Source organism: Neodiprion fabricii, chromosome 1, assembly GCF_021155785.1.
Source record: "Neodiprion fabricii isolate iyNeoFabr1 chromosome 1, iyNeoFabr1.1, whole genome shotgun sequence".
Lineage (NCBI taxonomy): Eukaryota > Metazoa > Arthropoda > Insecta > Hymenoptera > Diprionidae > Neodiprion > Neodiprion fabricii.
In genome coordinates this window covers 39,066,842-39,093,324 of record NC_060239.1, presented here as the reverse complement: position 1 = coordinate 39,093,324, position 26,483 = coordinate 39,066,842, and the positions used below count along the sequence as shown (strand labels likewise).

The window sequence follows — 26,483 nt, the reverse complement described above, 5'->3', positions numbered from 1 at the left end:
TAACATTTTTGTTGTTTTCTGAGTTATTATCGTGTGTTTGAAATACAGTTGTTCATTTTGCCAAACTCTACTGTTTTCCACTTTTCTGCAGTCTATAATATTTAAAAAATTAATGTCAAGTATTGGAATACTTACAGGGGTTGTAAGTAGGCTTACTGCATGCGTGGAATGCAATGTATCAAATCCCATTTGATTACATACCTCATTCCGTGAGCGTGTATTTACGCGTACGTGAGTGTGCGTATGCATATCGTCCGCTTTCGGAGACAAGGAAGGGCAAAGATAGAGAGGTGCAGTCGAAACTCTATAGTTGAGAAAAGGGTAGAGGTAGAGGGACAATAGCGGTAGCATAGCGGTAGAGATCGGGTGGAGGTAGCAAGCAGGCAGTCAACACACAAGAGAATCAACAAAGTGAAAACTGTTTAAATATTGCCGATTTGGAGTGCATCAGAATTTTGACTCGAGTGTAAATAGGGTTTACGAGTGTCATGAAGAGGCATGCGTATGAAATGAGCGGATACATTACAGTGTCGCAAGTGATAATAGAACATTTGGAACACTCGGAACATGCAATATTAAAATCATTACGGCGGATGCTGCCTGCAAAATAAACGTTGTGCGAAGTGTATGTAGGTATGGAGCGTTGAATAGAATCTTACCCTAACCTAACCCAGTGGATAAAAACATAACCCCAACCGATTCCCATTCGCAATGTACGTGCACGTTCTGGGTACGAAAAATGGTTAGCCGAATTTCGTAGGAGATGAAATAATGCCAATGTAATTTTTGTGAAATAAGTTAATAAATCACGGTTGAAACAACTCCGCAACTTTCACGGCAGAGTAGTTTCATATGAAAGATTTGAGTATAAATTACGATCTAGATCCCATATGGTCGAGGGAAAAAACTAATCACCGGTTATCCGTGTGTCGTCATCCGATGCTTTGATATTATTATAACGTACCGTAAATAAAATGATATCCTTTCCTTTTCTTGTCGGTTTTAGAAACAAAAATTTTTCACCCTAATTCCAGTGCTTGCTTTTAATCATCTGTACTATATATACTCTAGTGGTCTTCATTTTCAATATAACATAAACTTTATTATTCCTTGTAGCTTACCGTCTCATCTACTAAGAAATTTGAACTCAACATGCGGCGTGCTCGAATAAAAGCTGTAGCTAATGTTCCACTGCGACGGAAAGCTACTCAAGATGCTTCTCAACCAGAACCATCACAACCAGAACTATCTCAACCTTCCAGCCCTAAGGTGGAAGGTACTGATAAAGTTGCAGCTGCAGCTGACATCGAAAAGCCAATCATTCCTATTATCGCTGAGGAATCAGACTCTGCGAACGTAGAGTCACAAACACCATTATCAGTAAAAGTAGATCAGGAAACAACATTCGCTCCTGTGAACGAACAGAACGAAAACAATGATATTAATAAATTGTCAGAAGAATCAACTATTCTATCTCCTGAGTCTACTTTTGCGGCCCTCGCATCTCCTCCTTACCGATCAGAGTCCATTAAATCAGATTCCGCCTCAATAAAGTCACCTGCGTCACCTTCAAAATTATTACAAAACAGATCAAGATTTGTCAGACCTGTTCCAAGACTGGATGGTAGCGGTAGAATACGTAGGAATAGTATACAAGGAAGTGGCGCCAGTGCAAGCGAATCGGAAGACGATGGCCGGAGACCTATTTCTGCAGTACCTAATCGTATCAGGAACGACTCGTGTTGCTCGGTGCAGAGTAACAGGGACCCCATAGTTAATTCCAATGTCAATAATGTACCAGAATTCAGGCCGTTACCAAAAAGAAGAATGGTCATTTCAGAATCTGCTAGAAAGTTAGCAGAGGCTAGACGAGAGTTTTTACATAAACATGGAAAGAAAACACCAGATCGAAATAAACTGACGATGTATGATCTGATATACTACAATCCTGTGACAAACCCGATGAAAAATCCAGACACGTCAACCCCGGCAATGAGAATGGAACCTGTTTCTATGTCAGTATGAAATGTGTAGATCGAATGAAATTTACATTATCTTTTTCTATGCACAGTCTGCCCAACCAAATCTAACACGTGTATTTTCTTCGTCAATAGAATTTCTGCTGAACAATATACTTCGAAAAATTAATATATTCGTTGTACAACTGTTGTACAATTGATAATGATTTCAGGTCAAATGATGACATCGAGCATACTGAAGAGGAAAATGTGGATGAACCAGCTGCAATGCCAGTACCACAAGTGAAAGTTGGACCGGATGGTCAATTAATTATTGACGAGCAAAGTCTGGTCATAGAACAAACTGGAACAAAGAAGGGACGCGAAGCATTGGCTAACTCAGAGGTAGTAGTAGACGAAGGGCGTACTGGTAATGGATTTTACAAGCGACCTAAGAAAAGCAAAGAATGGCCAAAATGGGAAACCTTAAGATTTTATAAAGCTTTGAATACAATTGGTACAGATTTTCTTCTTATGCAAAGCTTGTTCCCCAATCGATCTAGACAAGAAATAAAGTTAAAATTTAAGAAGGAGGAAAAAACAAACAGACCATTAGTTGAAAAAGCATTGAAATATCATCAAGAATTCGATACAGATGCATTGCAGGAAGAACTTGGTAAGTTCAAAGCCGATTAGTTATTATATTTCGAATTTCTATTATGTTCAGGAGAGTGAGATGCGCATGATACTTTGTTATTACACATCTACATGTATGCTGCTTAGAATAGCTTTCTATGAAATGGGAAATACAGGGTGTGTTTGTTGGGTTACAGCAATTTTCGCGGAAAAAGAAAAACTTGAATTGGAGGAAAAGAACAAAGCAAAAGAAAACAAGACTAAGGATAAAGAGAGATCGAAGACTAAAAAGAGGAAGAAATGTGGTACGTATTTAGTGTGCCTGGATTTAAAAAAAAAATTGTTCATCTACAAAACAATAGCAATCGAAGATCATATTTTCATTTTGACGCAACTGAATTTATGCTCACGATGATGTAGATAGATTTGAAGTTAATTTGAATTTTTGTCCCAGCATTTGTTACTTCAAGCATTGGGCAAGATGAAGAAACTGAAGAAGAAGAAGTAGACGAAGTCGAAGATCAAAATTCAGTTTCGGGAGAACTGGTAAAATCGGAAACAAACAACAATTTGAGTATTGAAAAATCGAAAACCCGTAAGAAACATAAAAAAAACGTATCGATAGAGGAAGCTTTGGATGATTTAATGCAAGGTGCAGGTATCTTCAGTGATTCTGAAAGTGAAACTGAAATTTATGAAGTGAAACCGACACGTTCCGGTAGATGCCCAAAGATTAGAAGATTACAGGCTCCTGATATAAACAAAATGGATGATCATCATTCAGACGATATTTTGAATGAAGATGAAAATATCACGGAAGAATGTGTTACACCGGAAATAGAAAAATCTGAATTGATTTCAGATGCCTCTGTCAAAGAGGGTGAAACTATGGAAGATCCCTCGGAACATGTAGAACATAAGATTCCTGATATAAGTAAGGCAGAACCTGGTTCCTTAGTAATTTTGTCCAGTGAGTCGCCAGATGAACCGGGGAAAACCATGTTACAAGTTTATATGGTAAGTCCGAATCCAGATCCAACGATGGTGAGCAGTAAACAAAATATCCCACCGATTGAATTATCACCAGAACTTCTAGCTACGGTCACAACTAAAATATCGAAAAATGATCCACCGAACGTCGATGCACAACAGTCTGTAAATATGACATAGCATATTTATTTACTCTTACGACTTACTTGTATCAATTTCGACGCAGCTGCAGTTTTAACGCGACTTCCATTATTCATTCACTTCTAGAATAAAATTATCTTATAATAGATGAGTGACAACTTCAAATGATCTATAAATGCAGACAAATATTTTCGCGAATGGAAACGATTGTTTCAAATTTCAATATTACAATCTTTACAAATTTCAATATTAGAGGACTTGGAATTTGGATGCCACGTTTAGTTATTCAAAATTCACAATAATGCCTGCAAGCATGTATTGACTGGTTGATAAAAATTGAGTAAATTGTCATATTTTCTCAGTATTTTGCCATGTATTACTCCATGTGTTAACTGAGGATATCTAAAGATCGCTAGATCCTATGAGATCAATGTGCGGAATGCTGGATAGGCGACAGAAGGTGAGAGGAGGGACTAGGAGAAATTACTGTAATCTGTAGTTATCGGCTTGATCCACATTACCTGCTCATTAATCCTACAACTCATGACTTTATTTTTTTTACCTTCAAACACATGACTGGGGTCGAAACGTACCTCGCCCTTTTCTTGATCATAAAACCGGTCCTATGCTGATAAACAGACTTTCTCATACATGGTCTTCTTCTTTTTTCATAAGGAAGAGAATGGTGTACGAGAAATCTGATATTATTTACATTTAGTTATTGAAAACCCATTCGAAGACAGAAATGTGCATTGCGATAGCGGTGCCGAGCATAGTTCAGAGTTCGCATGGGGTGCGTTCAGACCCTAATCATGAGTTCTAGGGTTAAACGAATTGATGAGTGCAGAAAACCGAAAATAACACTGACCTCGTCGTCACACAGATTCCCACAGGTTTAATAGTCTTTAGATAGCTTTAATCAACACTTTGTGTACTTCGATTCGATTAATTAGTATACTGACATTTCTTTGTCTTCGTGTCACGGTATTCATTGATATTCATAAGTGTACATAGATCTAAGTACAATTAGATTGTGATAATTTTTATTTTAATATTACTTGTAAATACGGTTTCTTTCTTACCTCACATGCGATTTTTCTGATACTCTGAGCCCACTAGCATCGTTTTTTCATTATGTACATCATACATATCACCTGTTATTAATCTGTAAGTTCGTATACGTTAGATCAGCGTGAGAAAATATAAACATTTTTTCCCTGTATTTACTTATTTAATGTCAAGAGCGTCTTTACCTTACTGAAATATGTAATACTGAACGCATACAAGCGTGCCAAGAGAGAGTGCTAGCAAACGGATGATCTATCTCTCCTTACGACCCGTGGTAAAGTTGTACGTATATCTGAAACCGGTGATCTATCTCTGTTCTTACCACTTGGGATATGCTTATATGATGATATTTAACACGATATGCTTTGCTACTACAGTAACCATGTGGGTAGTGCACGTTGTAGTTAGTGTATATTTCAGTGGTCTCACTTGCTTCAAATGTAAACATTTTTTTCCTTGCGAAGAAGATTAATATCCAGAGATAATGGAAAACTGTTCACTTTAACGGCGCTTGGATTAACTTTACATATTACATGTGATCCGAAATAATTGCATCTTTTTGTACAAGATATACTCTCGTAGAATATTGTACCAATTGATGCTTGGTGATATATTTATTACAAAGCTTTAACAGTTAGAGTTCTATTTATAACCACAGATACAAACCAGGAGAATGTAACTTAATTTCTATTCCTTCACAAAAATCACAGTGGCAAAACTGAAAAACATACTAAGAAGATCTCACGAAACAAATTCAATCAAGGTACCTGATGTGACCTCATGCCTTGAGTTAACTGCTGTGGTAGTTGCAGCATCATTTGTGCCTCGGAGCTCTGATTTGTGGCCATGAATCATCATACGTTATACTTATTTATGATGTTATAAAGGTTTATTTAAGATTTATACATTTGTAATTACTGTACACAGATAAGTTAATCTTAAATCAAATGTTAGATTTGTTTTTGAAAGTATTTATTTATTTCTTAAATCGAACTTCAATAAGTGCGGCTTTTATAGTAGAATGCATTTAACCTGGCATGTAAAAATACAACTAATCAAGTGTTATTCTGACCTGATAAAAGTTTTGAATAAAAAATTCAATCTTTAAATGAAACTCTGACATCAAATACTTCAGTTTTCCAAACCATGCCATTCAGGTTCTCTGCAATGCTGATCCCATGCTCTGCGTGTTTGGTAAAAGATTTTTAACAAACATTGCTGAGAATCATTCAATTCTTGGTCGACAACCAAAACTATATTCGGATCTCAATAGCACAATTCTAACGTATCGCAGGGTATCCATTTAGAACTCTCTAAAGCGTCCCACATATTGTAATCCTGCTCGATTGCATCTCTGTTATATTTGTCCACATCCACCGGAATGGAATGCTCTGGAAAATATTTAAAAAATGAATATTCAATATAAAACAACCTTAGGATATGACAATGTGATGGTAAACAATATTAGAGTGATCAATTCGGTATAATTCTATACTCTTGATGTGCAGATGAAATAATTATAATCTTCTTTTTCACCATCAAAATCATCCTAAAAGCTAGGATCGTGAGTTTTCAATGCACAGTTCGTAAATCACACAAGCTTAAACTTAACTAAAACCATCAAATTTAGACAATTACCAATCAATTCCAGTTCATCTTCCTCTGGTTTTTGGTCTGATACATAATTGTTGTAGTTGTCTGACGTTGGTTCACTTTCATAATATCCCTGTTGCCAAGCACTGTAACTATTCCAGTACGAAGAAGTGTCATAATAGTTGTATGGTTCCGAATTCATGTTTGACATAGAGTAATCAGAGGATGACTGTGGAGGTACCGAGCTATAAAGAATGAATAAAAAAGTAGGGTACAAAAAATGAAACTAATTTTTAATAAAACGCAAGATATTAGAACGATTGATTATTCAGTAAATGTATATTTACCCTGTAATTTTGTTCCACGGCCGAGGAACTGCGTTGCAAATTTTCAGTGATTTAGTGCCAAGACCTCTATATCCATTCATTGTAACCAAACTATTTTTTTGTTCTTCCTCATTGGCAAATCTGACAAATCCATAGCCTTTACTGAAACCTGAGCTGTCCAGTATTACTTTGGCTGTTCTGATGGAATTGTATTTCGCAGCAAATGCTCTGTACAATGAATAATCGTCCACATCTGTTGATAAATCACCGACCCATATACTGAATTCTCTGTCTGTTGCTGGTTTGCCTGTGGTGCTGGCATGATTTAAACGAAATCTGACAGTCTGAAAAATGAGTAGGTATTTTTACATTGGAAAATTATCTTAAAAGTAAAGGTACAGGAACAAAAGAAAGAAGTAAATGGCATACAGGGTTGGAGCCTGGAATAGCTTTGCCGTTCAGTTTGTGCATAGCATCAAGTGCCATTTCATCGGTTGGAAAGTGAACAAAGCAGTAGCCAGCCGGCTCTCCGGTATAGCGATTTCTCATCACTTTCACAGTTTGCGGTTGCTCGTTCATTTTGTGAAACGCGTTCATAATGAAACTCTCGGTCATGTAAGGTTCCAGCTATAAATAGTCGTAGCAGATTTATCATTTAATAACCTAAACTATTCAAGTTTATGCTTCAAAATCCTTGACATTCAACTTCTTTATCAATTGCAACCTAGAAACTGTTGAAAGCGTACGCAACTTTTGATTTTTTATGATATTTGCTGTGCAGATTTAAATTTTAGATCTTTGAGATTACAAAATGTAATAAAGATATTTAGGTCATCTTATTTATATAATATTAAATTATAATGCTTAATCAATGTGATACGTCAAGTTGGGAGGTTAGGAACTTGTTTTAATAGTAAACTTTTGTTTGAAAATTTTACTTACGCCTCCCATCCATAGTTGGCACAAGACCATGGGACCCGACATCTTCGCAGTAGGTCAGAATCACGTTTTACCGAAAAATATTTAACGGTTTCTAATTCGCAAACTCAGAACGTTATAAAATAGTACAACGGCACTGCTTTAGGACACCGACACACGCTAGTCACAGCAAGACAACTTGTAGGACTGACGCTACTTTGCTACTAGAAAGAGACACGCACTTCGGAGTCGTTGACTGATCATGTACGTACTTTCTGCCATGCCCGAATGTGCTGCAGGTCGGCCTTCTCAACAATTTAAATCCGTGACACAATCAAATTTGCCGCTCAATGTCGTGCGTATTAGTAAAATAACTCAAAAACGTATATTTGAATAATACGTTGTTTTGAATTTATGTATCTGGATACAAATCCGGTAGTTAGAATAGAGCTTTATAAGTTCAGTTTACACTTTCATTGTATATACAATGGAAATGCATTTTCAACAACGTTCTGGTCAGAATATGTGAGATAATCTATATTTTCATTCAGCGTTGTGCAAACTGTTATGATAGACTTAATTATTTGTCGATGGATACAGTATACGGCCGTAATCGCTATATATCACAAAACCTATATAGGCAGGTATAATATACGTATAATTACCTATAAATTGAACAGAGCACTGCCAAAGATAAAACTTTTGAGCACTACACGTGCACGTGATAATGTAATCCTGCTAGGGGATGGAAAAATCATTAACGGTCATAAAAACAGGGCGTACGTATGATAAAAAAAAATAACAAAGACAAATAAATAAAATTCAAATTCTTTTTAATAAACAATTATCGTATGTCATGTACTACAAATCATTCGAAGACTATATAAAGAAAAGAAAAATGTGTACCATGTAACACGTATGAGGAACAAATCGCGTTATCGCGTTTTGCAATCATATTGAAGTTAGTAACATTAACTTAACGATTCATGCCAAGGAAAAACCATTATTTCGCGATTTTGGAATTGTTTGAAATTCAGTAAACCGTAATAAAACGAAACACTGATAGTTCGAAATCTTAGTTAGTTCAAAATCATTGTATAATTAAGAAAATAGTGATTTTTTTCGCAATGTTTCGTTACGATAACGTTAATAACTTGAACCCCGTGTTTTGCAAGGATCAAGGTAAACGAATGTCTAATCATTTACATAACGATAAAGTAAATCTTTATCGAATTATGCAGTCATTTTTTCGGCGGCTTGCAGACAATTGGGACTTTGCCGACACTTTTATTTTTTGCCTTGATCGTGTTATTGAATGTATAATCTTATACAATCGTCAAAGGTCAATTTACCAGGTTTCCCGACAAGCCACGGGTTATACAAGTCAGTTCATACAAGTTACTAAACAGTTTGTATAAATTCTTGTATTATTATCCAACAAAAGATTGAGCTGTAACCGAAAATTAGCAAGCATCATTGTTACCTTGCAAAATACTACAAAATCTCCGCCGTGATAGTAAAAAGAAACTTGAAGTTTCTTATAACAAGTTTTATCTATAATCTGACATTTTACATCAATATTGTTGGTACAAAATATTCTTTAGGTCGTCTGTGAATACCACTGACTAAACTTTTTGTTAAATATACTGGCCCCCTCGGTGTCGATGAGACATTCACAAACAGCGATAAAGAAAAAACATGTTAATATTACTGTACAAGCGTATAAAATTTTATTCAAATTTTTCTCGCTATTCACAATTCTTGATACCCTAATTCGTTCGGTATAATATTAATTTTTCCACAATCAATGGAAATTCAATAAGAATATAGCAATTCGCGTATGTAACACGGATAGCTGCGCTGATGAAACAACATTTGTACGTTTTGGTCAGAGTAAAGGTAAAAAATATTTATCTACAAGTAGAAAAGCCGAAATGCCGCTAATTAAACAAATACGACACTCAGAGCTTCATTCTCACTTGGCTAACAATTATTTACTATTAATAATCAATTGTCAGGAACAAAAGATTATGTATTCGGTTTAAAATCATAGGACCATGATTAAAAATATTGGCATTTAAATGTATCTACTATATCTCAACAAGCACAAAGCGATCAGCTAATCAACAATGATAATTGATAAATAAATCTGTTTAAACAAAAATTTCTCGTTGGAGGTGTAAATATAATACTATTTGCTCTTAGTGACTTTTCCATAAGTTCGTCGATATTTCTCATCGATACTTTCTAGATAATACGTGCCATCAAACATATTTTCAATGCTGCTCTGAGGCTGATATGGTGCTTTGTGGCAATTTTTTTCCCTGAGTTCCAAGACTCCAGTAAATTCTTCCGGCGATGCGCGCCGCCTTGACTCAAGCTGAGGCTTTACGTATGACAAATGCGACACCAACTTTTCTAAATCAGACTTAGACGACGCGTCTTCGGCAATAGTTAACGAGTACATACTCGAAGCTAAGCCTGATCCATAAGAGAAAACCGCAACTTTAGTACCAGCCAGCTGGTCTATCGGCTTACTAATGAGGAAAGAAACTAGACCCGAATAGACGGATGGGGTGTACATGTTTCCAACGAGACTAGCAATCAATAAACTTGGCTTAGTTTTTTCAGCAAAATCTTTGTTGCTCAAAGTCATAAAAGCTTTCTCTACATCCCTATCAAAGTAAGTATCTTCCAATTTTAAAGCTGAAAACTTCTCCAGGCCCTGATACTTGTCGTTGGCGATAGCGCTTTTCGAAGCGTTCAAAAAATCATTGAACGCCAACCGAGCGAATGATTTTTGAACAAGTTTACAGTACGGGGAATGAAAGAGCACAGCTCCAAAACTGGCCAAAGATATAGACTCGTTAATATTCTTCTCATTGGTTTTCTGACAATATTTTTGGTAGCAATTATCAAGTGCACCTAAGTAGCATTGAATGGAAAGCTTTCCATCAACCACGGGATACTCAGAGTTTAGGTCTGGCTTATAAAAATCATAGGCATGTCTCATGTAAGACGCTCTGATCCCACGGTCAAAAACTATTGGTGCGTTCGGTCCAATCAGCATAGCCACCGCGCCAGCACCTCCGGTTGGCCTGGCACTACCGCTTGCATAGACTGCGTTATCACCGGCAACAACAAGCGCCATTCTGCCGTCATAGGAGCTGCTTTCTATCCAGGCGACTGCGTTGAACAAGGCGGCTGTCCCTCCGTAACAGGCATTCGTCGAATCTACACCCTCGATGTCCGTGCAGCCAAATGGTTCAAACAATTGCATGAGTACAGACTTGACAGATTTGCTCTTGTCAATAATCGTCTCTGTTCCCACTTCCAGCCTTCCGATGTCTTGCGGTTTTACACCGTGCCGTTCCATTAGTCGTTGAACCACCGTCAGACAGAGGGAATTAATGTCTTCCCTGTCGTTGCAGAATCCCATCTTCGATTGACCCAAGCCTACAGTGTATTTTCCAGCCGAAACTTTGTCGAATTCCTCCAAATCAGTTTGATCCACATACTGTGCCGGAAAATAGACTTCGATCGCCTTGATACCCACGTTGTTTGGCCACATTGTTTCGTTACTTTCTTACACGTCTGTTAAAAATAATTTCTAGTTTATCTATTGAATCAGAAGATTCTCTTCCTTGGTCCGGGATGTAGATAACTTATGTGCCGAGTAATGCGATCACTCACTTCAGTACCCAGCTTGTGTGCACCAGGTATTTAGAAACAATAAAAAAAAATATGATTGATTGAATTAATACTTCGGGTATTTTATAATGTACTAATCGGAAGTGTATTATCGTGGAATACTTTTATGTAACTCGGTGAAAATAGGTTAGCGTAGTTGATTGATATTCGTTCGGAATGCGGATAATGAATTACAATAAATCTGTATTCAGTTTAGGATGTGCGAATCGCGCGAACCTCCGTTGAACTATGCATAGAGGAAAAGTGCGACGAACTCGACCGGCGTAGGTATGTACACTTATAATTTATCGAGAACGTTTAGCGGTAATCGAGGAGGTAGATTTAGGTTAGAAGTGAAATTCGAGAGTGAAAATTACGGTCAGGCACCAAGAACTTTACGTTAGTCGATCGACGCTTAGCGAATAGCGGGTAATGGGGAGAACGACGGTCAGGTGTATCGGCCCCACGACAATCTCGGCCTCCGTCCGTCGACGCTATTCCTTCTCAACTAAGTCCAACGAAAGTTGAACAGCTCGTTCTAATACCCTCGCCGTCTCGGCGGAACGCCGCGCCACCGAGTCCCGCGATGTTCGGCACAGTTCGGCTCGTAATAACGTTACCTAAAGGCATATTGTAAGTTTGTGACCACGGCCTGCGATCGAGCCACTTGGCACTTGGCACGCACTTGTCACAACAATTAGGACCCATCCCGGGATTTTACCGCCCACGCGGAGTCGAACCGCAAGCCGATCCTTCAATTTCCACGGGATTGAAGTTAGTAACGTAACATTATCGTAACGAAACACTGGGAAAAATATCAAAATTTTCTTCATTTTACAATAACTTTGAAGGAACGAAGATTTCAAAACATGAGTATGTTTTTTTTGTTTTGTAACGGTTTACCGGATTTCAAACAGTTCCAAAATTACGAAATAACGGTTTTATCCCGGAATGAATCATTACGCTAAACGTTACTAACTTCAGCATGATCAATCTCCGCGTGGCATCACGAAACCCTCGTCGATGCGTCGCTCGCCGTTTGTTCATATTATTACAGGCGAACCCAAGGACGGTTCACGCGGTACAAAATGTTGCGCAGTAGTACGAGTGTGTTGCAGTGGTAGAGGAATGTGCTTTTACCCGTAGAAATAATTCCACCCATTTTCGCTGAAGAGAAACCATCGATTTAAATATATATTATATATATGTACATTGTACCTACAAACACGCAATGCGTGTTATACTCAACCGTTGTACTTTGTACCCAACAGCAAATCGCAAAAAAAAAGTCGAATTTCTTTTACGAGTATCGGAAAATACCCATTGTCAGACAGATTCACTTCTCGAACTTTCAATGTTTTTGAAAAGAATATATCTCGTCGACCTATTTTAGAGAGTACATTCAGCAAGTACCTTTATTTTTATTTTTTTAACTTCGATTACTTTTGAATGCATCACGTACCACTTTCAACACTCATTGAATTATATACATTATACACATTACCTAATTATCGTATAATTGTCGATAATCGTCCGACCGGTCAATTCTCTTGTATTTTATAAATTACTTACCATCTTAGTTTCCGGAAGGTCAAGTTATGTTCAAGTTAATGAACTTGCATATTTTATCATAAGTTTTTACATACCTATAATCATGTTTAGTACTGTGTAATACTAGTTACGATGTCGAGAGACAGGGAAAATTCTCAACTTTGAAGCTCTAATACTGAAACAATACTTGTTTTTCGGAGTTCTGATGCTTACGAAATTTAAAAAACTCCTACATAACGTTAATGTACATACGGTATATTTGTAGCGCGGCTTTAGTCCTCACCGTTCCGTTTTCAACCCATTTTAAGGCCAACGATTTAGGTCAAACTTATGAATATCGTATACACGTCGGTCGCTTATAGGACCGGTTTACGTTTTGGGCCCATGCCCCGATACATGGGGGTAAAGCTATCGATAGTACTGCCGAGCAACGTTAAAAAATAAATTACCACTTGTTGAATGAAGAACGGTCAATTTCCCATATCTATAATTCCTATAAATTTCACTCGAGAATATTGGCCGTCAAAATATTCACGGGCACCATTCACGCCTTCCTCGTAACTGGATTACGCCTATCTGCTTACGTTTTAGATTACCACCCAGAAACGATACACACAAACTGTTGAACATTTTGTGTGAGTTGTTTTTAACATACCTTTTTCAGATCAATAGTTCAACTGTCAATGTATTCGACCCTCACCTTTTGTAAACCACTGCTTGTCAAGTTCAAAAGAATTTGAGCATGAACTCAATTTCTCTTAAAGCTATTCGAACACGGCCTGTGAATTTAGAAAATCTCTAAAAGATTTCAGGCCTTAGTTAAATACCGGGCACAATGATTCCTCATACGTCATAATATTTGTAACTTGCCTACTATCGATTTCTTCACTTACGATTAGTTGGACGAAGAATAGTTATTACAGGCTGTTCCATTTTAATCGAATCAGTCAAATATCTGAAAGAATATACGTTTTGCTAACAAAAGTTTCAGAGAAAAGTTTAATCATTTTGACGAGTTCGAAAGTTGGCACTGTAAAATTCATCGTATTTGGCGACATTTTCGAAAATTTGAAGAAACCTGCTTTCAAATAGACACCGACTGTGTTTTTCTGACGGTGAGACGAAAGTTGTGGCCGATGTAAAGACCATTCTTAATACGTTTTTTTTTCGTGTCTGGCGTACGTAATTTCATTTCATAATCCGATAGGTTCCGAAACAGAGTGATAAGTGAAGTGAAAAATCTAGTGCTTCAAACGAATAATTGCGATGATGCAACTTCGAGTAATACGACAATCATTTACTGTCGTTAGAATAACGTGTTATACACGCGTCGTTCCGCGTGTACGCTCCGTGACATAGTCAATATTTTCGAACACGGAAATGTTTTTAACAAATGATAAAAGTTTCACTTTGTAAGGTCTCATTGTCGTCACGTACTTTGCTGGAAGCACAACACTTTTGATAAATGCAATCTTCCCAGTCCGTTTCGAAATATATCCGATAATGAATCGAACGAAAAGCAATTTTTCCAGTTTCCAATTAAATATGAGACATGAAAAAAGACGTGTTTGGAATCATCCTTATATCCACCACAACTTTTCTCTCTATCAAAAAAAAAATATATCAGTTTCTATTTTAAGAACGGACAGCTGCTTCGAGTTTCCGGAATTGACGCTATCTACGATAAATTCGACAATGCGAATTTTGTCTCGTTGGAAATCATAAAACCTTCGTCAGAAACATTTAAAATTGTAAAACGCTTACTTTCTAAGATTCTTAACAAGTTCGATCATAATTGGACACCCTGTATAGTAATCGAATGTACATACATACGTATTACACGTACATACGTTGTTACAACTTGATTTCGGACATACAGTGGAACATAAATTATTTTATCCACGACTGAAATGTTGTGATGATTTTCGCCCCGAAAACGCTTCGAGCCTTTTACCTTACAAATTAGAATAGCGTTTTTTGCGGGTCTTTGACATTAAATGCTATTTTCATTCTAACATTTAAATGACAGATCCCTTTGCACATCGTCGTCCACCCCTCCCGCAAATGGGCGTGGATTATAATCTCATTGACGACGCTCCGTCGCCGTTATTTAAATTGCCGAATTCCTTGCTCCAAGTGTTAAGTGGTATTAGTTAGTGATATCATTGTAAGTATACGAGTACGTATGTAGTGACACATATGGTGAAATCGAATCGTTATTCTGGAAATATGACGCTTTCTGTGCAGGATATTTTTCAATAATATGAAAATAATATTTAACGTGCAATGCGGCAGTATAAATTTCGCCGTTCTAAGCGTTTGCTGATGGAATCTTTCCTAGGTAATCGTCCGTCGCGAGTCGTTCATATGACAAACTTCACGACCTTTCGTACAACCTTTTCCGTATAATAGGTAGGCCTTTGAATTGGCTGCTACTGCGCGTGCATACATATGTATACATGATACATTATGGATATGTTTAAACGCTCGGTAGCTCTGTAAAATGAATAATGACATAAAGAGAAAATAAAATTGACGCAAAGTTATTCACTTTTATTCACTTACGTAATGTCTGTAATGCATAATAATTCGCAAGTTATGTATCAGGTTCCGAATCTAAAAATTAGAACTCATGAGTGTGTGATTGTTAAACGGAGGGATTTTTTTTTTTTTTTTTTTACATAATTGAAAATAAAATATAATAAAAAAATCATTTGATTGTCTTTTTTATACATAATTTACTTGATACATAATTATAATTACTATAGTATAATTACGGATTCAATCATTATTCAATTTGTCTAAAAGTAGCGTCGGCAGCGTTGTTCCTTTCATCTATGGCACGGCAAAATATAATTACCATTCTTGGTTTGTAATCAATATAGTTATACAATTCGTAACAATATTTTTCATTTAACGCCGTATTCTATCGAGCATAAGCCTGGCTGATAAAATAGACATACGCATCGGCAGCTAGTCCTTTTTTTTTCTCTGTAAATTATTCCACAGCTAAATACTAAGTAATGTCAATTCTTTACGACTACGACTGTAAATTAAAAATTCTGCGATTGTGGTCGTGTTTGAATATGTACGAATAACTGATAATTTCTTAAATATTAAAAATAAATTGCATTATGCAAGTTTCATGAACTATATGAAGTTTTCATTTTTCTCTCGCAATAATCTTCGGTACGTATGCAAATATATATATAAATCGTTTGTAAATACTCTGATGAATTGTAAAAATAAATACAAATGCTAATCATACTTTCTTATGTAAACGAAAAAATTCATAAAAGATACACGTTTGAATTCAATTTTAAACGGATTTCTGCTCGAATATTAAGATTGCGGTCCAGTACATACATTACTCGCAATAGCAGAGCAAAAACTTCATCAGAGTTACAATATTCAATTCTGAAACTTGGATAAATCCGTTTTCATACAAAAAATATTTTTATTAACGTATGATTAATCAGAGAGTAAAATTCGTCGAAAACAGCTTATCCAGTTTTGTACAAAATCTTTGACCATCGGTCACAATGATTTAATTAAATTAAACAAATTTTTAGTTTGTACGTCAACATCTCGCCACGAGATGTTTTTCTTCCCAATCCCCTTAATCTCCTTAAAAATTTCCGGTGACAATGTGATGGATTGAAACAAATTACTAGAACAATGAATCACTTAACAAATTGTACGAAATTGTTATATGGTTCTTGAAGTTGCGACTTGCAGTGAATTCTTTTCAAATACTTTATTATCATGGAGTTAGAATATTTTATTTTCACTCTCTACTTAAAACATGGCATCGAGTCGATGGAAATAGCAATTGCTAGAAAATGCGTACAAAATAGGAATGTAGCGTGGGGCTTTTTTTATCAAATAAATTATGAATTTCACTGAGGAATTTCATGACTTGCTTAACAAACGCGAAAAACCGCTCGCTTGCGTTACAAAATTTTTCAATTTCATCTTGGCACAAAAGTAGCTTAATTATTTTTAACTAGGTACACTTGACGTTTCAAACAGTGTGTAAGGCTTGAATGAATTATTTATAATTCGTTATACATACATAAAAATTTACTGCCCTGTTACGAAGCAAATTTAATAAAAAAAAAATAAAACGAGATTGAAAATCATATTTTGATACAATTACTGGGAAATGTAATATGGAAAAAAAAAATTATCAACAAAGATTGACTTATGCGTGAATTACATTTCGATAACGGGACAGTAAATTATTATAATGTACGGAATGAACACACTGTTTGAAAACGTGAAATCTATTACACTAATTTTACTACATAGGTATTTCCAACTTGTCTGACTCTCTTTGATATATTTTACGCTTACACGATTAAAATTCATCATTTATACATAAATATATATGGCCACTATTTTGGCTACAAAGATATAAATCAAATTATACAATTTCTATTTTACTTCAGTTTTCATTTGAACAATATAGTCAACTCGCGAAAATACGTATTTCCAATTGAGTCAAATGGTTAATCTTTGCGCCAGTAAACATGATACATAAATTTATTCAATTTATATGTAGAATTGTAGTTTTTACAAATACTGAATTATTGGCAATCATCAGCTCAGCAGCTACAGACAAGATTGATTTTATGTAACAAAAAATTGAATCTTGATAACCAATTCAAAGTTACAAATTTTGTCTGTTGGACAATGATTAGATGATTACAACATTTAGATACTGAAGTCAAGGTTATGACGAAACAACGTTCGCTTCTAGGTAGAATAATCAATTTTCAAGTTATTTATGCATCTTCGTATCACTCAATAAACCCACCTTGCAATAATGAAAACCATATCTCATGTATTTTATAGTAAAATAGTTAGCGCGCAGCAATACTGACAATGAACATTCATTCGTCTTCTGCTATCAGAAGTTGACGAGACATTTCTGGTTCGCCGATAAGTTTTGTATAACTTGTGTTAAATGTTGGACGTACTTAAGAAGTGATGACTCATTATACTGTTACATTCCTGTACCTCAAAGTTACAAAATTCCAAACTCCACATTCGTGATTCCATTTATAGAAAAGAGAGCGGATCTTTTCAGCACAATAGTGTTTCAAATATGTAATAACTGGAACAGTTGTGAATTATAAAAGTTGAGTTTTGTCAAAATTTTTCAAACTAAAAAATCATAAGCGACATAGAATTCTGTTTTTTTTCTTCGAGTATAAAGGGATCAGGAAATGTCAAAAGTTCACAAACTCGGGAGATTGTATCTAAAAGGTACTGGTACATTCACTATTCTTTTAAGCATACAGTTCTATGTCTGAGATGGTACGATTAGAAGAGGCCTTTCTTCTTATTCTTTTTGTCCTTGCCGTCGACGGCCCTGAAAGGAAAGAACATGTAAAACGCACCCCATTAAAAAATATCAAGTTATGTTTGCAGTTTGAATTCGAGTCTGCAGTGGTTAGTATCCCTGATTATGTTACCAGAAACTGATTTCACCAGCGATTTGTTAATATTCTTCCAGGAAACTGTAACCGAAATTAAATTCCCGTGTACCCGAATAAGCTCTCTGCCTCTTCTCAATATTGAGTCTTGACGGTATATTTGCTTGAACTTGAAAATGTAAGCTTTTCAAAGAAATATTTTTTCAACAGTAGCGACAACGTCGATATACAATACATAATAATATCCAACCATGCAAACTGGTGCCAGACACTCTCGCATGCCGCGAAAGGCACTTTTGCATTTTGCACACTGAACGACCACTAAGCCACATTGCGCATGCTGCCTGAAAAACAAATGAGCCCAAATACAGAATGATAAAATTTATCCCACCGATTTTGTATTTCATAGAAAAATTTATTTTCAATGAATTGCATTTGTTGGCGAGTCGTATTTGAAAAATGTCAGTAATTGAAAATGTAATCGTCATGGCAGTATGCGGTAGCGATTTGCCCGATAAGCTGAATAAAAAAGGAATAGATCTAATGTGGCAAAAGTAAAAAACAAGTTTTAATAATTACGTATAGCGTAAACAAAAAAGTAACAGTCTATTTCGATTCATACAGTAATCAATTGCCGTAAGCAATAGGAAAAATGATTGGTTAGTAAAATGATGTAACGAAGCATTATGTTTGCTGGTGAACAAGGCTTTAATGATAAAATTAACAATATATATTTAATTATTAGGAGTAAGTCATTAGTAAATGTTAAGAAATAAGCCCCTGTCAAGCTGTCTCAACTACTTTAGATTTTAAAGGAAATCAGCACGGGTGTTATAATATCTCCACAATAATTGAACAAGGTACTTCTATTTTCGAGGGGTTGGCAAATTTATGAAAACATTATGCAGTAGACAGCTTGTGCAGTTCACAATAAAAATATGTAGCGTTACAAGTCATTGCCATTAGATGAATAATCTCTGTTTAAACTATTTATGGTATAACAATATCGGTATATTAAATGGAACAAAAAAATAAAAATAATAATGAAAATTCCAGAGTCACGCCGCTGCAATAGGCTTGGTCTGGTTAATTATTTTATCACAATTATATATCATTGGTTCGGTTCAAAATATCAACATATAAAGGACTGTTGACATTAGCTGATTTCGATTCTGAATTTAATATCATGTAAATTGTTTTTTATTTAATCGTAAGATAGTTATCGAGATTCTAATAATTCTAACTCCACTTTTTTGTCAGTCAACTTTTTTCTAAACTTCTCTTCGACAAATCTATTACTTTCCGGATATATCAACACATATGTATTGCTACAGAGAATTGTTTTCATAAAGAAGGAAGAAAATATTTCTAACATTTAATAACATCTCTGTATGTGGGAGTCTATTGACTTAAATATTTGCCAACACCGATTTTGACAGGCCCATTATACTTTTGGTTGTTCCGCTTCAAGTCAATACCCGGATTATAATTTCAAATATTTAATTTAGCAACATCAGAGCTAATTTTCGATCTGCTCGGCGTTAATTTTTCATTATATTCTATTATGTAAGGCAATGTGTGTCTGGACCTGACATTAAAGCAATAACGAAATTATCAGAGCTGATAAACTGTCACTGTCTCCCATCTACAGAATAGTATAAAGAACCCTGGAGCTTAGAAAATGACTTGGCTGATCAGGGATGTTCGGGATGCTGTATGACAAGGTGATTCTGTGTAGGGCTCTCTTGAGGTGATTTGAAACTGGTGTGACGGCGTAGAAGACTTCCTATTCCTCGGGAGCCTCGCAATGTACCCCCTCCGCCTCCAGACCCTTCCGAAGATACAGATCCCGTCCTAAATCAGGGACACCCCGACATCGTATACACACAAGCACAAGCAAGGCACGCGCGTTTCTAGATTCAACTTTACCGTTAATACCAGAGTAATCATCTCGTATCACCATTCTAGCTAATTGTACCGTCGTATTTAACACCCGCTAGTCCCACATCCTCTGGGAATAAAGCGGATAGCAAAAGATAAGAGACACCACTAATGAAATTATAGCCCATACGTATTGTTACAAACACTTGAAGTTCATCAAATAAAGTCGTATCAGATTGTCATGCCAGTATCAATTCGTTTAAACAACTACTCTGGCATTAATAGTCCCGATTACATAAAACAATAATGATTTTCACCCAAATACTGGACAATATTTTCTTCACAATTTCAGGCTCTCCTATTTGCGTGGTGATGCGAAAATACCAATGCTTATGTTGTAGAAAAACTGATTTATATGAATAATCATTCGACCCTAAATCTATTCTGGGTAATGCGTCCGATAGCGAATTATATCGATGCTTGACAACGCTTATTACTATCGCTTACTCTTACATCGCCATTGAATATTTGCCAGTATTAGCAGGTTATTTTTTTCAAAAATTTAATATCGTACTTCCCCAGTTTCAGATATTCAATTTCATTCATACTCTACAACAACTTAACCAACATTTGTATATAACTTGCCTTTTGAGGAACCAAAAATAACTGCAGCATGCATTTAGAAAAATATTTCAAGTAGTAAATAGTGTTAAATGAAAAGAAAGATATTTATTTGATATTCGATTTTTTGCAATCTCAAAAACTGAAAATCTACAGATACTAATCAATAATATTCTCTACGTAATACACTGAAAGTTTTATTCCCCTATGAAGTAGGCCATGTGAAAATATAAACAATTGTATAAAAAACATTATGAAGCGTTACTTAAAAAAATTAAAGACTAGCTCATTTTTATAATTTTGCAAACAGTGGTACATATTTGCATGATATAATTCAAGTAAAAGTTAGCGATTTCAGTTCTTAATACTCTATGGCGTACCTTTACAAGCGCCGTCGATTCTTATGCAGTACGATTAGTGAAATATGAGTTTTTATATTTGTAATAATCGCGGGATTACGCGAAGGTGCATACACATCTAAGCAATACGTGCAATAATAAGAATCGAAATGTGTGAAATTTAGTAGAGTTACCAAGCGCTGAACGGCATTTCTTACGAACTTTACAAGGTTCTCTAACATTAATCCTTGGGAAATTCTCAGAAAAACTGCCGATTGAGATTAGGATTGGTTCAGATCGCTGAAGGCAAATAGAGTGTTACTAAATATTTACTCAAGTTTCAGTTTGTTAGGATCTTTGTTAAGTTTTTTTTCAAATTCAACGATCAAAGTGTATTGCTAATTAAGGTCATGTAGTACTCTTACCTTTACCGACTACGCATACTCCGCATACTACGCATACTAGGAGTACTACATGGCCTAAATAATATATTCTACTCTGGGATGTTTTCTTGTATTGTTTTTCTCTTTCTAACGAAATTCTGCAGAAGATATTTGATCGAGTTTCATTTACTGCGGGACTTCAATGAGTGGATAAAAAAAACTCGATACGAATACGCAAAATTAATGAAGACACATCAGCTTGCCGGTTACTGGTGCTAATACTAATTCCATGTATTAACCTTTCAAGTAATCATCACGAACTAAACTCATTATAAGAATTTTTCGTTACATTGGGGCTTTGTTGGACAATAACGAACGTTGTTAGAACATAAATATGAATAAGTGATGTAGAGCAGTATGAGAAAACACGTTAATTATCACTCATTAGCAATTTCCTGCAAATAACTACTATATATCGACTTTGCGCATAACTCTATCTAGCTTCAACTAAAATGATATGTTTTAATGAAAGCTTGTAACATTTTTCATAAATACAGGTTCAAGCAATTACATATAACGAAAGAAACACAGAGGTGAAAAGAATATAGTTCAAAAGTTACATTTAATAACGATACTTTACGTAACAGATGTGATTGAAAAATCAAAAATCGAATTACAACTAAAGCACAAAGTCACATCGAATATTGTCCGACCCAACGTGAAAATATCATCATACAGTTTTCAGTCAAACCTTTTCGCGGTATGCTATTTTTTGAATTTTCGCTACATCCACAATAATTTTCAAGTCAACATTCTATTGTTTTAGCCAAAGCGCTAGGCAGCAATTCGACGTTCTCACTTCATTTCTACGTCAAGCGTTATATCTTTACATGAATATACACATTTTCTTATCCGATATGAAAATTCAAAATGTACATAGGTTATAAACAATTACATATTATAGAAAAGGTACTTACTCTTTGGAGTTAGCCTCTAAACTGCGTCTGCGAAGCTCTTCGATGCTATGTCCAGTCTGTTGCTCCCAGCTTAATTTTTCGGACTCAAATGCTCGTCTTTTTTCTTCAAGTTCGCGCACTTGCTGCTCTAATGAACGCCGCATTTGCTCGTGCCGCCGCTGTAGCTAAATTTGTCAGAGGAAAAACAAAGTTTTTTCAAAGAATGTTATTCATCTATGAATTCATTTTCTTCAGTTATTTCAACAATTGAATAAAACAAGGCAGTTAAATTTCTGTCTTGATCAAATTCTTTCTGACCAGTTAAAAGAAAGTTTTGAATAAATTGGAATTAAAGACAAAGTAATAGAATGTCAAAATATAACTCACATCAGTCTCAGAATCCTTGAGCTTTTGTTTCTTTTCACGGACCTTCATCTCGAATACCTGTTCCATTTCAGTTTCCATTTTTTTCATCTTGTTGTCATGTTCTCGCTTTTCCTCTTCCATTTGAGCAAGAGGATTCCTATAAAACCGCAACATAATCTAAAATAAGCTTCTTAGTTCGCTGCATGGATTCAATATTTGGAGAGATCCACGGTACAGTCGTCTATACGATAATTACCTACCCCTCAAAAATATGAAAATATCAAATGATGCATGAAAAAGTGATATTAATTTTAAAAGGTTCTCATGGTGTGGTATCGATATTATACGGAATATCTCTTAAACTTCTGATTAATATATAATATACATCATTTTTAGATATGTAAATAAATAATTTAAAAAAAAAAAATCGACAGAGGAAAATAAACATACTCGCAAATATGGACATCATTCAAAAGAGGTAAGGTGAAATTAATAATTACAGAGAACTGTGGTCGAGCTGAATACAAGCAAACAAGAACAATTGTTTCTCATTACCAATGAAAATTTGTGGGAAATTTTCTGGAATTAACATTATGGTATCATATCAGTATACTAGTACGTAATTAGGGTTGTAAAGATACTAAAACTTGTGCACACAAAACCATATTACATAATTTTGAGCCTTAGTTAAGGACTTACCACACCGTCATGAAACTGTTCATCACTCCTTGTGGGCACAAACTGACCAATAAGAAACCATCATTAAAATTTTGTCAATGAAATCGGATTAAAGAACAAAAAAATGTTTCAAACGAATTCACCTCCGATATTTTTAATCCAGAATCATTCGTTCAAACTACGGAATTACTTTCTACCATGTATATTTATAATTAGAGTTTGCATGCACAAGCTTTTTTCTTCACCTCTTGGGAATAAAACTAGACAGAACAGGTATCGTTGTTGTGAATTCCAAAAATAAAAACGATTTATCTACATATTCGTTATTCGGAACAGATTTCGACGAATATACCCACAATTCATGTAGTTAAATGCATCAGTATGACATTCAATCATTTCCACAGCATCAACGGCATATTTTAAAAAACGTTGATCACGATTCAAATGATGAAGGATTTTTTAGACGATTTTTGTAGTTACAGAAGACATGATTTTCCTCCAACATTTCCAGGAGTGTGGATATTTGTGACGACAGTTGAAGATTATTCTCAGATTTCTAATGAACAAAATAAGACTTACTTGTTTGAAATCCTCGTCGGTTTGCCATCAACACCAAGACCAGCCAGGGTTCGACATCTAAAGTTCTCATAGTGAACGTTATTTGTCACATCTTTGAGGTCCTGAAGATGCGTTCGAATCACCATATTTCGCAACGCTATGAAGTCACAGTGTTCAAGGTTTTCAACTGCAACAAATCGACAGAAGAGGATGTAATTTATTTAATCCACGAAACACAATACGCGCACAGTGAAGAGCTAAACGTATGTCTGAAAATGATATATGGATAGATAAGAAAGTACCTTCGGCAACACCCCACGGATACTTCCGTCCTCGAACCTTTTTACCGTCTTGTTCGACGACGGTATTTGCTCCAACAACAGCAAACGGTACCCTATCCCTTAATACTTTGTGTAATTTACTTTCTTCTTCCTCCTCATCTTCTGGGAATTCGTAGATTTTAATTTTGTGCTGAGCGATCTCGTTCAATATCTGGAAAATGAAACATCAGCTAATTGCTTTGCTTGTAGTTTATTTATTTATTTTTTTTAAAGAGAGTTACATCTGGGAATGAGCGAAAATGATCATAGCTGTGATAGAAAGTGATCACCAACTAACTTGTTTTTTAAAATGTGCGCATTCATCTGGTGTCATTGTATCTGCTTTGGCGATAACTGGAATAATGTTAACTTTGTCGTGTAAGCGTTGCATGAATTCTACATCCAGCGGTTTTAATCCATGACCGGATGGAGCCACAAAGTAGAGACAGCAGTGAACTCGACTATCTGCAATCTGTTTTCTTGTCACGCGAGATTCCGCGTTTAAAAACTCTTCATACTTGGACTCAATGTATTCAATGACAGGTACCCAGCTAAAACAAAAAATTTATAGATAAATGTTGTGTACTTGTTAGGATTTCTTTCATGTTCTCCTTAAAATTGGATAACCACACAGAATACAAGAAGGGGCCGAATTCAAACTGACTCAAAATTCATACTAACCAATTACTATTGTCAACGGCATCACCAAATCCTGGTGTATCCACTACGGTCAGGGTTAAGTTTACTCCATTTTCTTTGAGAAGAACTTTGCTGGTTTCAACAGCGACAGTTTTCTTCACTCGAAGACTCGGACCAGGGTACTCAGAGCTGTATATATCAGCCAAGAACATGGAGTTTATGAGAGTCGATTTCCCAAGACCAGATTCACCTGTACACAAAATTGAAAATAATTATTGCACTACTCGTTTTCAATACAGCAGGACGTCTGCATCGTTATTAAACGAAATATGAATACTTGAAAAAACCAAGCACGTAGATATGTCCTCAAGAAATGCAATTCTCACGACATGCTCTCAAGTTTTTAGCTTATTTGACCTTGAACGACAAACAGCAGCCGTGCATTGGATACCAGAGCAACTGCTTCAATTATTCTATTTATGGTGGAATGACTACTCGGTGCGTCTTATACCTAAATATAACAGCGCTGAGCTGCATCTTATAATTACACTCGGACATTAATTTTCTTAATAACTCCTGTCTCATGCGGTAGTTGAAAAATACAGAGGAATAATTGAGAGTATACTTATATGACAGAACACTGGTCAAACAACCAACAATGTAAATGAATCATTTTCGTCGATTTTTGTATTATAACTGAGACCTTGAATGGTCACTTTGTATTGTTTGCCATAATTGCATTAACAGTCTGAAATTTCATCTTCGATTATAATGATAACATCTTTTACGATATGAGCTCCAAATTCTGCAGGACAGAAATTCGGAAAATATTGTTATACAACCAAACAATTGAGAGCCACTGATATATCAGAGTGGACTTGGAGATCCAGCTGGCAAGAGAGACGCACATGTTCAGCAGATGAAAGAACTTATGAGTGAATATCCTCGTACAGCACATACTATTATAATGTTCACGTGACAAATAAAATTCCACATACCGCGTGCGCGCCTGTCTTTTATCCCTTTTCCCTATTTGCTTCGAACATCATACCTGTCTAGACAAAATTTCACCACCAATGACCAGAGTTGTTGCAAACTTTCACATTTCAGCATATCTCGAACGAGCATTTTCAGTTTGTCATATAATAGAAACTGTTTCGAAACCTATTGTATACAATCTCAATTATACAAGCGCTGTTCATTAGCAAGGTATGTTAGGAATGTTCAGTCTATAGTAGCAATACAATCTACATCAAACATAACTTGAAAGCCCGCTTCAATTCCTGGAGAAAACTATGGAAAATTGATCAGTTCCAATCATAGCACAAGCTAACGGTGTTGATTTCGAAAATGCATTAAGGGCGGACGGGACAGCTGGAATGGTTTAAAATCATACCGATTTTTAGGAGTTTTTTTTTTCTTTTAAGAAAA

At 35.7% G+C, this 26,483-nt stretch overlaps 4 protein-coding genes across 17 annotated transcripts in view; 1 reads left to right on the top strand and 3 right to left on the bottom strand.

Moving 5' to 3' along the window:
- Positions 1–184: 184 nt before the first annotated feature.
- On the top strand, positions 185–6,032 carry LOC124178813 (transcription factor TFIIIB component B'' homolog). 7 transcript variants are annotated; one of them, XM_046562545.1, is made up of 5 exons: positions 185–625; positions 1,117–2,015; positions 2,192–2,634; positions 2,792–2,899; positions 3,049–6,032. In XM_046562545.1, exons 2-5 carry the CDS (start codon positions 1,153–1,155, stop codon positions 3,762–3,764), a joined length of 2,130 nt encoding a protein of 709 aa, XP_046418501.1. In that variant the 5' UTR covers positions 185–625; positions 1,117–1,152; the 3' UTR covers positions 3,765–6,032. The 7 variants fall into 7 exon arrangements, with proteins under 7 accessions (XP_046418501.1, XP_046418491.1, XP_046418460.1 ...); XM_046562535.1 differs by having other exon boundaries at positions 185–629; XM_046562504.1 differs by having other exon boundaries at positions 185–633.
- On the bottom strand, positions 5,667–7,879 carry LOC124178936 (tRNA selenocysteine 1-associated protein 1). The gene is made up of 5 exons (XM_046562771.1): positions 7,655–7,879; positions 7,142–7,339; positions 6,734–7,056; positions 6,432–6,631; positions 5,667–6,184 (listed from the first exon to the last, which is right to left on the bottom strand). The coding sequence occupies exons 1-5, from the start codon at positions 7,694–7,696 to the stop codon at positions 6,060–6,062; spliced, it is 888 nt and encodes a 295-aa protein (XP_046418727.1). The 5' UTR covers positions 7,697–7,879; the 3' UTR covers positions 5,667–6,059.
- Positions 7,880–8,446: 567 nt separating this feature from the next.
- On the bottom strand, positions 8,447–11,201 carry LOC124178883 (hydroxymethylglutaryl-CoA synthase 1). Its single transcript, XM_046562658.1, has one exon. The coding sequence runs from the start codon at positions 11,199–11,201 to the stop codon at positions 9,822–9,824; it is 1,380 nt and encodes a 459-aa protein (XP_046418614.1). The 3' UTR covers positions 8,447–9,821.
- A 72-nt stretch (positions 11,202–11,273) lies between these two features.
- LOC124178848 (septin-7-like) overlaps positions 11,274–26,483 on the bottom strand; it is a 42,579-nt gene continuing 27,369 nt past the window's right edge. For 5 of the 8 annotated variants that reach the window (XM_046562647.1, XM_046562630.1, XM_046562612.1 and 2 more), the window contains 8 exons: positions 25,095–25,302; positions 24,712–24,964; positions 24,396–24,585; positions 24,115–24,280; positions 22,879–23,014; positions 22,513–22,676; positions 20,839–20,859; positions 18,225–20,166 (listed from right to left, as the gene is read on the bottom strand). In XM_046562647.1, the coding sequence (XP_046418603.1) occupies positions 20,007–20,166; positions 20,839–20,859; positions 22,513–22,676; positions 22,879–23,014; positions 24,115–24,280; positions 24,396–24,585; positions 24,712–24,964; positions 25,095–25,302 (1,298 nt within the window). In that variant the 3' untranslated portion in view covers positions 18,225–20,006. Of the gene's footprint in view, positions 11,821–15,580; positions 20,167–20,838; positions 20,860–22,512; positions 22,677–22,878; positions 23,015–23,572; positions 23,599–24,114; positions 24,281–24,395; positions 24,586–24,711; positions 24,965–25,094; positions 25,303–26,483 lie in introns of those variants that run through there. The other 3 variants (XM_046562601.1, XM_046562593.1, XM_046562621.1) reach the window with 3 other exon arrangements.